Consider the following 13305-nt stretch of genomic DNA (forward strand, 5'->3'; position numbering starts at 1 on the left):
GAAAAAAATTATCATAATAATAATGAAAATGGCCCTGTGTTAGTGGTGTGGGAAAAGGTCAAGCATATCACATGCGATGCCCAGTATGGTTGGAGTTCTGATGAGTGAGAGTGGTAGTTTATTCGGGACTATAAGATGTGGGAGAGAGCAAGCTGGAAAAAAGTCTATCAAGGGCTGTGCGAGTGAAGGTAGCCTTCTGTTATATTGCAAACATACAGAGGAAGTTCCCTTAATTGATGTTCAATTAACCACCAGACATTCTAATCATCCAATACCATCCTTTGTTTACATGACACCAGCATTGTGTCACGGAAGGTCCAAAACAATGTTTAACACTTACATGACTGGTGACTTCCTTAACTTTGATCCTTTTAAAATGCTTGTTTGTAGTTTCCAGTGCTAGTGAAGAAAAGGCCTCACTTGCTCAAATCCTTTCTCCAAATGTCAAGTGTAATGCAGTGAATCCAAAGCTTCCTATCCACAAGTCAGCCCTTCAGACCATTCCATGGTTTCTGCTGACTGCTTCATATGCCCTGAGCAATCAAAATCTTTTTCAATTCAACCTTCCAACTGCATTTTGGTCTCCCCTTCTTTTCCTCTTCACTTCTGACACATAAATCCTTTGTCAACATCTTCTATTCCATATGTCCCAACCATTTCAGCACATCCTCTTCATTTACGTGAGACTGGGGGTTATTGGTGTTTATTCACCTGGCCATCAGAAGGAAAATGAGGAAAGGCAAAAGTTTTGGGAGCAGCTGAGAGGGTAAGCATCAGCAGTCTTGATGCAAGAGTTCAGGTATTTGGGATGGATGATTTAAATGAAAGAGTGAGTAATGGGGTATTCAGGTGAACAATCTCGAGGTATGTTATGAAACAGGACAGGTGATAGGAATACCAGGTTTAAAAAGAGGGACATACACAAGTATACACCGAGAGGGAAAACTAGTAAGCAAACATTACTGGGCTAAACACTAATTGACAGGCATGCAAAAGCGACACTTGAATGTAGATATGCAGAAAGGGGCAACTGGGGGGACGTCTCATCATTACCTGGTGGAGGATAGGGTGAAGATTTGTAAAGCTTTTCATAAAAGACCAAATGATATGTACAAGAAAGGGGTGGTGAAAGTGAGAGAGCTTGGAAAAGAAACTTTTGAGTGAAGAAATACCAAGAAAGGTCGAATGGAGAAAGGCAATGAAGTTAGGGAATGGGTGAGGAATGGGAGGTATTTTGGGAGGTAGTGCTGTGCAGCATGTGCAAGAGAAGTGTGTGGCATGCAAAATGTGAAAGGTGGGCAGCAAGTGGTGGGATGAAGAAAACCTGTTACTGAAAGAACAATGAGGCATGTATGGGTGGTACTTATTGGAAAGGAGTGCAAATGCTTAGAAGCACAGAAATCAATAGGTCAAGAGGAAAGTGCAGGGGTCTAAAAAGGGCAAATGAGAGTTAGGGGTCACTGAGTAACAATAAACTTCTAGTAGACATGCATATTTTAGAAGGACATTACCAGTGTTAGAAAAACATGAGAACAAATGAAAACACTGGTGAAAGATGCAAATGGGGAAGTAGAAGGACTGTTGAATATGTCAGATGATACAGTGGCAGATGAAGTATGCTTGGGTTGGGAAGATATGCAAAGCGAGTCACAGAAAGCAATCTCATGAAGAGAGAAGAGGTAGTAAAAGACCTGAACAAGATGAAATGTGGCAAGGCAACTGGAATGGATAATACTGCAGTTGAATTTCTTAAGAAAGGGGATGACCGGTTAGCTTGGATTTTCAGTGCATGTATGGATCATGGTTAGGTGCCTGAGAATTGGTGGAATGCATGTATAGTGCCGCTGTACAATGGCAAGAGGAACAAAGGTAAGTGTTCAAGCTACAGATGTGTAAGTTTCTTGAGTGTACCTCAGTTGAATGGGGGACTCAATGTCATGTTAGCTGGAAGAGATGAGGGGATCTTTGAGTACAGACGGCTAAATTGAGAAGCATGCTTTTTTTTTCTATTAGGGGTTGGAGTTGGTTATGGTGTGGAATGGTTGCAAAGAACTGCATGCTGAGCATACTGCAGTGATTTTGTATTGGAAACCTTTTTTCATCATGCAGGTTGTGAGGTAGCCAGTGATTTTTCTGGGCGCCTTGCTTTGTGGGATTCAAAGTTCTGTCATAAATGCTTTTGAAAAGATAGAGGAACACAAGGAACAAGGAGAGGTATCTTTGTGTGAAACACAAGGTCATACTACAGCTACATTATTGTGAACCTACAGTAAACTGTTTTGGAAGCAATGAAGATATTCCTGCTCAACGTGAAAAAAATATCGAAATTACATGTGAAGTGCATGGCATCGTCAGTTTCATTATGCTCCTCTATGCCAATCTTCCTATGACACAAAACACCAGTATTCAGCTTCTCATAGAAAACTATCTATACTTTGCATATAGTACCTACAGTGGACTGCAACTTGGTAAAGAAAACACCGAGAAATAAAACTGCAATTGAAGGAAGGCTTAACTGAGCAAAATGGGAAAAGGTTACATTAACCATTGAAAGTTATAACTGGAAATCTAGTCTTAACAGATAATTTACAGTATAAACTAAAAATACAATCTAGTTAAGGAATGCAAGCACTCATTATCTGAATTTAGAGGAGATAATGCATCCATGAACCTACAGCATGGAAATAGTGTTAGCCAAATCAATCTTTACCAACTTATTTACTTACCAAGCGCCATAACTTTGCCCTCCTCAGTGATAAAGATGGAGTGGGCTGCTGAGCAGTGAGATGTCACAAAAGCAACACGAATTCCCTTGAGGGCAGAGATGCGTCTTGGTATGTAATGCATCATGGCTGGAATACACTTCAGGTTGCGTCTGCCAATATATTCCCACTGGGTACATCCAGTGTACACAAGAGTTCCACGTTCTTCAGGTAAACTAAGCCTCTGGAAAACATGAAAGGATACTAAGTACAAAATATATGCACAACATAAGCCACCAGTTAGTGTACCATATCTAGTTTACGTAAATTGGGTAACTTCATGAAGAATCAGAAACTTACATAATAAATGGTTATATTATACTGAGGATCTTTTTCCAACCTTTTAGTCATCATATACAGTGTAGAGTAATCTTGATCTCTGACCTTATGGCCAAAACACCAACAGAAAACTTTCTTATCCTAGGGGAAACACTCATGAAACATGTTGATGAAATTAACCCTGATGAACTTGAAATATTGTACGGAAATCATTTCTAATATTAACTCACAAGTGCAGCAGTAACCTTGACTTTTTAAATCCACAATCAACAGCACACATCATTTTCTCTTTAGTAACTTATACCCCATTTTAATAAAATTGGACAATGGGTTTTGCAGGTTTTTTTTTTTGCTGGATATAAATCATGGCAGACAGAAAAGCTAATTACTATAAGGTACCCTAAACTTTTGTTATATAAGCCCAAATCAATCTTTCACTGCCCCACCTGACTCTGGGACAGTCAAAGGAGTAATAGTGTTAAGAGGTAATGGCAGGACTGTTTGTTGGTAGAGGTGGCGACAGAGACAGCAGCAGGGGTAGTGTCAGAAATGGTGGCTAAGGAGTTAGCAAAGGGGGTGGTTATAAGACAGATGGAAGCAGATGATTTGATGATATTGTTAATCATGAATGAATAAAGTATTAAAGACATTGGAAACATGCTTTTTATTTAAATATATATGGAATTAACCTTGGCCTTCCCACCTCAAAATTATCCAAAGCTGTACATGCCAAATACAATGCACTCTCTTACTCCATCTGTTCCTCACACAGAATAAAAATCAGTCCTAATATTGAACTCTGGAAGATACCACCTAGAATTGTAGATCACTCTGAGGTTGCCTTTCCCATTTAGGAAGTTTTCTTATCCACACATAATTCTCTGATGAGGTACTCTATCTAAGGACTTTCTAAAATTTAAGTAGCCACATATTACCAATGCTTCACATGAATGTTGATACACATTAGGTAATTATTTGGTTAATGACCCCAATGTAATCACTTGGGAATATGACTGGTTTCAATTTGCTAAGATAGTGTAATGGGTGGAGAAAAAGTAAAATTGGTGAAAGCCTTGAAGATCAGGTAGTTCAATAAATCAACAGAACCTATGAAAATCTCAAGATCCATGTGAACTCAACATTCAAAAGGGTAAGATGTGTGCATGAGATAGAATGACCTTGACCTGTCTGGTATACAAGGGAGCAATTTGCTGTCAATGAGCTAAACCTCAACACATGAAAAGGGCAAGGTAAACCACAAACTAGTCTCTGGGTGGTGAAATCTATTTTCAGCACATTATATGCCACAGTATAGAGGGGATGTGTGGAAGCAAGGCTGTTGTTCATTTGTTCCTGACAATACCTTACTAAAGTAAGAAAAACAGTTGTGTATCAAAAAGTCACCCTGTGATTTTTTGTTTCTACCGATATATATAGAGTACACAATATTTGTAAATCATCAAACCATTCCCTTTAATTAATGCATACTTTCGGAATACCTTTAGCTTCTTATTGAATCTGCTTAAGAGTAAAGTCAAATACAATAAGAGCATTTTCAAATTTATTTTATTTTCTTGTTAATTACTAAAACTGTTATTGTTAAACACTGTTTAGGAGAAATCTGAATGCCAGGTAAGGAAGTTTTAAAAATTTTAAATTGGAAATGAAAAAAAAAATTTTGGTTTTCCATGGAAAAATCAAAATTTTTGGGAATGTCCTTGAAATAAAATATATACAGTACATAAGTAAAAATTATGGTAATATCAGATATATACTTAAAAATACTAATTCTCAATAACATCTGGTTTCTCATCTAACTTTATTGTTTTAGTCACAATGAATGTTTTTTACATTCCCAATTTTCAGTCAAACTTATATAAAAAGTGTTTCTGAGAAATTTTAAAGCCGCATATGAAAACTTCATTATTCAAAACCTGAAATATAAGAAAAATAGTAAAATTCTACTTTATATTTTCGCCAATGAAAAATGACACTTCTTGGAATGTCCAAAAGGAGTAAAATGATTAAACTAAATGGTCCATGAGCACAAACTGACACCTCATCACAGATTCAAAAACTTTTTCTACAAGTGAAGTGCAGCTAATTGGACTATAATTTTCATTTCAATACTCCATCACAAACAGATTTTGAAGTACACAATTCAGCTTGGCAGTCTTTTAACATGCATGTGGATAATATGTATCTCATAATATCTGAATATAAATATGCAGAGGCTTCTACAATATCAATATAGAGTTTAGAAATTGCGTATATCACCAGTTCTGCTTCGCAGGCAGTATTCTTTACCCTGAATATCAGTAGACCTTGTTCTGGAATGCTATCGTAGCTCAGAAAGTATAACAATTATAGGCCATGATTTGGGGCTTTATATTTTGGTAAATAGTATCAGATATGGTAAGGCATTAAGAAGGGTTATTATACACAGGGGAAAATGTTGGTTCATTAGTGCAAAGTACGTAATACATCCTCAGAATAACAACATATAAATAACTTGCCTAGAAGCCAAACTAAACTGTACCAACACTAAGTTCATGTACTGCTAGGGTTCTTGAGGCCAATCTATTTGCTGACAACCTGTGCTACTTTTTCGGTTATCATTCATGAATGTAACATACACTTGATTCCAATATCACTGATTATCATAAATCTTGAGTGTTAGGGAGGTCAGGTGAACTTTTCCTAAGTTTTGTTTTTTCTTATACTTAACCCCAAACTTTCCCTGATACACAACTAGCATATCTAATATTGCTATCAAATAAAACGCTCAAAATATGCTCTACAATTGTTATTTTATACTCTAATCACTTAACTAGCATTGAAGGACAATGTAAAAATAAACCAGACTTTCAGCAAATATTACTCAGTCCATGCTAACATCAACATAGCACCTCATCCTAATGCTATGTTAGTGTAAACATGGCAAAAAAAATATCTACGAAAAATGTCAAAAAATATAACCTCCGACTTCGTAATATAGGTAGTTATGTATACAAAAATATATATATGTATGCACGACATGGTCCTTCAATTATGTCATGTAGGGTAGTATTACAGGATGATAGTACACTACACACAAAAACTAAAGTCTAAACCCCCCAAAAAAATTTCCAAGGAATTCTAAAGTCTGACAGAAGACATTAATTTAAAAGTATCGTGTCACCAACTTACTTAATCCATCAGCACCCAACAACATTCTGCAACATTAGGTATTGCTACGTGATGACATCACAGTGATATGGAGTGGGGGAGGGTGTGGGAGGTGTAGGTGTGGGGAGCCGCAACATGCCGTGCTGTCAGCAGGAAGCGGCATCACAAAGCTTACCTTTTTCTCGGGATCGGAAGAAGTGGCCTTGTCGGACGCAACACTGTCTTGGCTCGTATCATCTTGTAATATCTCGGTCGCTGACGGAGGGGAATCCTCCTTCAACTTCTTGGTGTCTTGCTCGTCCTCGTCTTCAACTGGTCGCTTCTCGGGCGTCATACTTTGCGGGTTGACAGAAAACACGACTTCACGTCTGGAGTACCCACGGCAAGCGTTCCCGGCATCAAACAAGCGGCGAACATGCCACTGTCCGAATTAATGTAAATTTGACTTCCAAACAATAATTGGGAGATACATGTGTAGACATAATAACGTTAATTATGTGACCGCGTTGCAAGAATCTTCACAATTTTCAGACTCTTAAATATTTAGGATAAGTTTACTTTATTTTAGAGGGAATTATCCTCTCACACATGAATTATTAACAACTCGGTAGGAAAGATATGCTACCCAGAGTAATTATTTCTTCAAAGTAAAAAGTGAAGTCTTATCATATGTTTTTCGGTATCTGATGAAAAATATTCGTCAAATAATTGATATGAGGAGACTCTAGCGAAATTTAAAGTCGTGTCAACAGTTTCAAATAAGCCTCCGACGCTTCCCTTTTCTTTTGTTTACGTTTGGAGGTCTGCGCGCCATCTGTCTTAGCTGGCGGGAACTGTAACAAAATAAAATTATTGCTTTAATGGCAACGTTTTGAGACGCGTCTCTATGGTACAGGAAACTGACAGTTATGAACACGTAGAGCCGCACGTTTTACGTTATAATGATCAATTATGAATCTGATGTCCTCCTTTAAATACACCTGATTGGTATGACTATTCCTGAGGAGTGAAAATAAACGTATACTGTAAGAAATGCGGCAACAACCCAGTGGCAAGTTTACGAGAATAATGATCAGCACCAGCCGGTAGTACCAACGCTGACGGAAGTGCAGTTACAATATCATTATTCAGATACGTACTTGTAGAGGAAGGAGTCGCGTAATGAATTACGAAGAAAACGATTATCGTCGTGGGAGTAGAATTAAATAACATGTTCTCCGTAAGAAGTAGATGTCTTCCAGGCATATATGTTCCCAGTTGTGCATGATGCTTGCCGAACGAAACCAAAACATTTCTTTTTTGTTGTAGACAAAGGGTCTTCGCACTAAACAAAAAAAAAGGAGAGGAGTCATTGACAGTGGATTTCGAGCGCTGGGGTAGGCACTTAACTGCTGTCGTGCGAATAACAACTGAGATGGCTCTGGAGGTGATTAACAATTTACAGTAATCGGTGACTTACCACTCAGCGACAATATTCTGCATGAATAATTGCACTAATTCCATGACAAAAAAAAAAAAAAAAAAAATGCAGATGGTACTTATATGCATAACTAATTAAAAGAATACAATTTACAGGGTATAATCACTGTAACACTAAGTGTTTTACAAGGATATAGTATCATTATCGTTTTTCTTATTTTACAACTCAAGAACCCCTTTAACAATGATCGCTGGGGCCATAACTCCAGGAAGCTTATCCAAAGTTCCTACAATGCAAGGCTGCTTTACTTACAGTCGTATGGAAACATGAACTCCATTTCCGCATTGGCCTAGTAACTCAAAGAATAGACGAAGAAACAGCGTCAGTCGCTCATCCATTCTCTAGCTGCCATATTTTATGCATCGAAATCAGAGTTTCCTTTCTACATCTACAACCCACAGATCTTTCCGTGGTTTTCCACGGCTGCTTCATATGACCTAATTCAGCCCACTGACCGCACGTCATCCCCTATACATCGCAGTGTCCCAATTCACTCTATCCTTTGCACGCCTCGAACTCTCCTGCATGTTCACGCCAAGAGCATTCAAAGCATCTTTCTCTCCATCTTTCCACCATTTCCTTGGAGTCCCACTTCTTGTTCCCTCCATTTCTGGCGTGTATACCATCCTCTAGTCGCGGCACACGAGTCTGAAAGTTTCATTATCGTGCCCTGGCAACCTACCCGTCCACAATGCATCCGATTTCGTGTATATCCAAATATGTGGGCACTAATGACGAATAAGGTTGATTATAAACGATTTTGAGTTTCAATGAATAAATAAAGTCGCAGACAGCTGTTTTGTTCATTTATAAGTTCGCTGATTATAATTCATATAGGTCCCGAACTCTGCCCACTGCGAACCAAAGCAGTGCACTCAGCTGACCCATCAAATATTAATTACAGAAGAACATCTACGTCTTAATCTGACATACCATAATACTTTGGTTACCTTTTACCCTCATTTCATGAGTTATCATCTGCAAAATATGTGACATTGCAATATTGTTGGTTATTGCTGGTGGCGGATTAATTGCCAGCAGATGAATGGCCTTCTCATTACTCTCTACCCACTGCACGTTGCTCCATATACCCATAATTGTACGATGCGCTCTCTCTCTCTCTCTCTCTCTCTCTCTCTCTCTCTCTCTCTCTCTCTCTCTCTCTCTCTGGTGTTAGATACATTGTAAATAAAAACATATAGTTATCTGCTACAGTTTTTATTCTCTGAAACTTAAAACCGAGTGAATAAACTGGATTTGTCCTCACTGCCTGCATATTTGGCCATCCAAATAATAGTGACAGTTTCCTATATGTAACATCTCATACACGAAATCGGACGCAATGTGGACTGGTAGTTGCCAGGGCACGATAATAAAACCTTCATCACAAGTCCAAACTATTTTAGCAGATTCTCTTCGCCTCTCTCATACATATGCTCTTCTTACTACCACATCTCTCTCTTACCCTACCATTTCTTATTCGACCAACCCTCCTTACGCTAATGCCTCTAAACATTTCATTTCCAACAAATTCATGCTGTCCTTTACATTTTCTTTTTGTCAAAAGCTCACGCTTCGAATCCATACAGTACCCAAAGGAGTGTTATGCCATCAAACACACTCATCGTTGCCTTAGAAGACAGCGACCTTTCTCACCTCATATTTCCCATAGCACTCGAGTCCTTTGCCTTCTTACCCACACATGGTTCAATTCGCTGCCTTACACACTCCCAGGTATTTAAAACACCACTTCCTCTACGTTCACTACATTCAAACTCCCATTCCAAAGAACCTGAATGTTTGTGCTGCTAAACCTAATTACCTTGGTCTAATTCACCTTTTTTTTTCTCATGAGAGACCACGGGCATCTCATTAACGATATATATGTATATATATGTATATATATATATATATATATATATATATATATATATATATATATATATATATATATATATATATATATATGCGTGCGTAGGCGTTTATGTATCTACATGTGTGTGAGGGTGGGTTGAGCCACTCTTTCGTCTGTTTCCTTGCACTACCTTGCTAACGCGGGAGACAGCGACAAAGTACAATATCAATAATATAAATATATGAACAAAGGGCGTATGAACGCGCACCTTCATAGAACATACAAACCTCCAACAGCCAGGATCGAACCCGGGACCGCTGTGTAACAGGCGGGAGCGACACTTCCTAGGCCTCCCCCACCCCATACAGACTGCATACTCGCCCCTCTCTCCAAGACCCATGAATTTGCTTCCCTCACCACTCCATCTAAAAACATTAAACAGCCATGGTAGCATCACACACCCCTGCCGCAGACCGACCTGCACACACTTCTCAAACTTCTGAAAGCTTCTTGTTGCCTTCCTCTTACACCACATATTCGTAAGATCTTCAACAATGCATCTCTATCAACCCTATCACATGCTTTCTCTGAATCCATAAATGTGACTCACATACGAATCCCTTTAATTCTATCTATTTCTTACACGCATTCTTTAAAGCAACCACCTGATACACGCATCCTGTGCCACTCTTGAAACCATATTGTTCCTCACCAATCTGATGCTCTGCACATGACCTCACCCTCTTAAACATTACTCTCTCATGTAACTTGCTAAGTACACTTAACATGCTTGCACCTCTGCAGTTTGAACACTCTGGCCCCATTGCCTTTCCACTATATATGCATTCCGCTAATCTTCAGGCACCTCCCCATGACCCATACATATATTGAAAATCATGACTAACCAATCACCAACACCGTTACCCACTTTCTTAAGAAATCTAACTGTAATACCATCCACTCCAGCAGCCATGCCGGATTTCATCTTAAGCAAGGCTTTCACAACCTCTTCTCTCTTCACCAAAGCACTTACCATGACCCCCTTACTTCGCATAGCACCCCGACCCAAACACCCTATGCCACGTTCAACAATTCTTCATAATACCCACTCCATCTGTTCCTCACTTCATCATTACCTGTTACTCCTTTCCCATTTGCTCCATTCACCGATACTCCCATCTGTTCTCTTGTTTCTCTCACACTAGTAACCTCCTTCAAACACATCTTATTCTCCCTGAAGTTTACTGATTCTCAGTAACATCAGTTCTCATTTGCCCTTCTTTCAATCCCTGCAACTTTCCCTTAACCTCCTGCCGCTTTCTCCTGTACATTTCCCAATCATTTGCACTCCTTCCCTTTAGGTACCACCCATACACCTGGCAACTTTACTTCGTTATCCCACCACTTAATACCCTTTCTTACTTGCTCACCTCACACACTTCTCTTTTGACTGAAGCATTTCATCCTGAGAGTATACAAAAGAATTCAAAGGATCCCAAACAGCAACAGAATAATGGGTCATTTCGAGGCTGTTTGTGATAGTGGAAGATGCCAGAAACTCAGAATAATGTGGTAAAAGTTAGAAGGCATACAGGTAATTCAATGAGAATTACATGCAAATTGTCATCTTGACTACAAAGGCTCAAATAATGAAAGTCGTGGATCTGAAGCGAAGTGTTTATCAAGTCTATTTTCAAACGTATCGAAAGTACTGCTTTCAGCCATTCCACTCGGCAAATCGTTGAAGAAAAAGTATTTCGCATATTTCGAGGTAAATCGTTTGCCCACGAGTTTGTATCCAATACTACGAATAAAATCAGACAAATCAAGTCCTAAATAACTTGACAGATTATGATTATCAAAGCCTTTGGTTATTCTGAGTACTTATATTAGATCACATCTTAACCTTCTCTTTCCCAAGCTGAGTAAATTTAAGTCGTATAAACTCAATTCGCAGGATTTGTTTCTCAGTCCGGGAATTATCTTGGTAACTCGGCACTGTACTTGTACAGAGTAAGGATGATTTGTCTGAATTCAAATTTGAAGGCTCTACCTATGAAACCAAGACTTTTGTTTACTCATTTCACTACTTCTGTGCACTGCTTACTTGGTTTTAGGTCACAAGAGACTATTACACCCAAGTCTTTTTCCCTACTTACCTCTTGCAGTTCAGTAAAATTCATACTGTAGCTTGCCATTTCCTTTTAACTTCCATTATGTAAAACTTTTTGCACTTATCGATATTAAAATTCATTAGTTTGTGTATGCTAGATTGATGTGAAAGCTCATTTGTAGATTTACTTCCCAACTTTGTATCATCAGCGAATTTTGATATCTTGCAATGCAGCCTGTTATCAATATCATTAATATATATGAGAAAGAGAACTGGTCCCATGAGTGATCCTTGTGGCATTCCACTTATTACGTCTAACCACTCTGGGTTTTGACTATTAATAACTATTCTTTGCGGCCAGTTAACTAATTTCCTATCCACTGAAATACAATCTTATCAATGCCATGTGCTTTAATTTTTGCTAGTAATCTTTGATGTTGAATCTCATCAGAAGCATTTTGAAAGTTTAGATAGATAACGCCAACGTCTTTTTCTTTCGTCATACATGTTGATTATATCATAAAACAAATGAAGCAGATTTGTCGGATATGATCGATTTCGTCGGATACAATGCTGAGAATTGTTAATTACATGGTGGTCTTCTAAATGGTTTACAATTCTATCTCGAATGGTTCCCAAAGTTTTTCAGCAACAGACGTTAAGCTAAAAGGACGGTAATTTTGGATACCGGTATTACGTTGGCAAACTTCCATTCGCCTGGTACTTTTCCTGTGGTAAGTGACTTACTGAAAAGGGGGAGCCAAAGGCTTAACTATCTCATTTTTCGCCTCTTTCATTGTTTTCTGGTAAAAATTTGCCAGGGCCTGTCGTTTTATTTATTCTAATTCTGTTTATTGCTGAAATTCATATCTTCGGCTTCTTATGTCAGTATCTTGAAAAACGTTACCCTCCCTTATCAGTGAAACTGGATGCGGGCATGGGTGGTGTGTTCGATCGTAAATACAGATGCGAAAAAAGTCATTTAATATTTTTGCCATGGCTTCGTTGCTTGAGCCAAGTCACCATTTTCCGCTATGAATGGATCTATTGACTATGTAAATATTTCCTTGCTTCAAACATACCTGTAAAACTCCTTAAGGTTTCTTTCGTTATTTTCAGTGATATACCTTTCAGTATTGACATTTGCTTTTTGTAAAACTCACTTTCTATACGCAAATTTACATACCATACTCTGTTATATTAGTTATTGGATTCTCTGCGTTTCTTATGATCTACTTTCTTAGCTAATAGACACTTGTATTTCCCCGTTCGATCACCTTGATTTTGTTTTAGAAATAGACCGTCTACTACGCACTGGTACGTATTCCCTCTGCTGCTTTTGATTTTTTTTTTTGTGAAGCTTTTCAAAGCTACGTTCATGTCATTTTCATTGACTATATGATCCCGGGTTTGCATGTCAAGAGCAATGCGAAGATCATTCAAATTTGCACGTCTGAATTCGGGATCTTTTTTTATTTTTTCGTGACTGTCATGTTGATCAACATTACATGCAATGTTGAAAGCGACCTTAAAAGTAATTCTTCGGTGATCACTTGTACCAAACTTCTCTCTAACTTCAACATTATCAGCGAGATCCTCGTTTTCTAGTAAGAACTGAATCTAATATATTCTCGTCGCGAGTAAGTTT

The 13305-nt window shown here is 38.4% G+C and overlaps 1 protein-coding gene across 4 annotated transcripts in view; it reads right to left on the bottom strand.

Moving 5' to 3' along the window:
* The window catches only part of LOC139745835 (protein RCC2 homolog), a 332889-nt gene that overhangs the window by 44812 nt on the left and 274772 nt on the right, over positions 1–13305 (bottom strand). For all 4 annotated transcript variants that reach the window (XR_011711990.1, XR_011711989.1, XR_011711986.1 and 1 more), the window contains exons 4-5: positions 6385–6630; positions 2727–2946 (exon numbers count right to left, since the gene is read on the bottom strand). Coding sequence is in view for 1 of the 4 variants with exons in the window: in XM_071656433.1 (XP_071512534.1) it covers positions 2727–2946; positions 6385–6630 (466 nt within the window). In the remaining 3 variants the exon portion in view is untranslated. The remainder of the gene's footprint in view (positions 1–2726; positions 2947–6384; positions 6631–13305) is intronic.

The sequence above is a fragment of the Panulirus ornatus genome, chromosome 4 (genome assembly GCF_036320965.1).
Source record: "Panulirus ornatus isolate Po-2019 chromosome 4, ASM3632096v1, whole genome shotgun sequence".
NCBI classification, from domain to species: domain Eukaryota; kingdom Metazoa; phylum Arthropoda; class Malacostraca; order Decapoda; family Palinuridae; genus Panulirus; species Panulirus ornatus.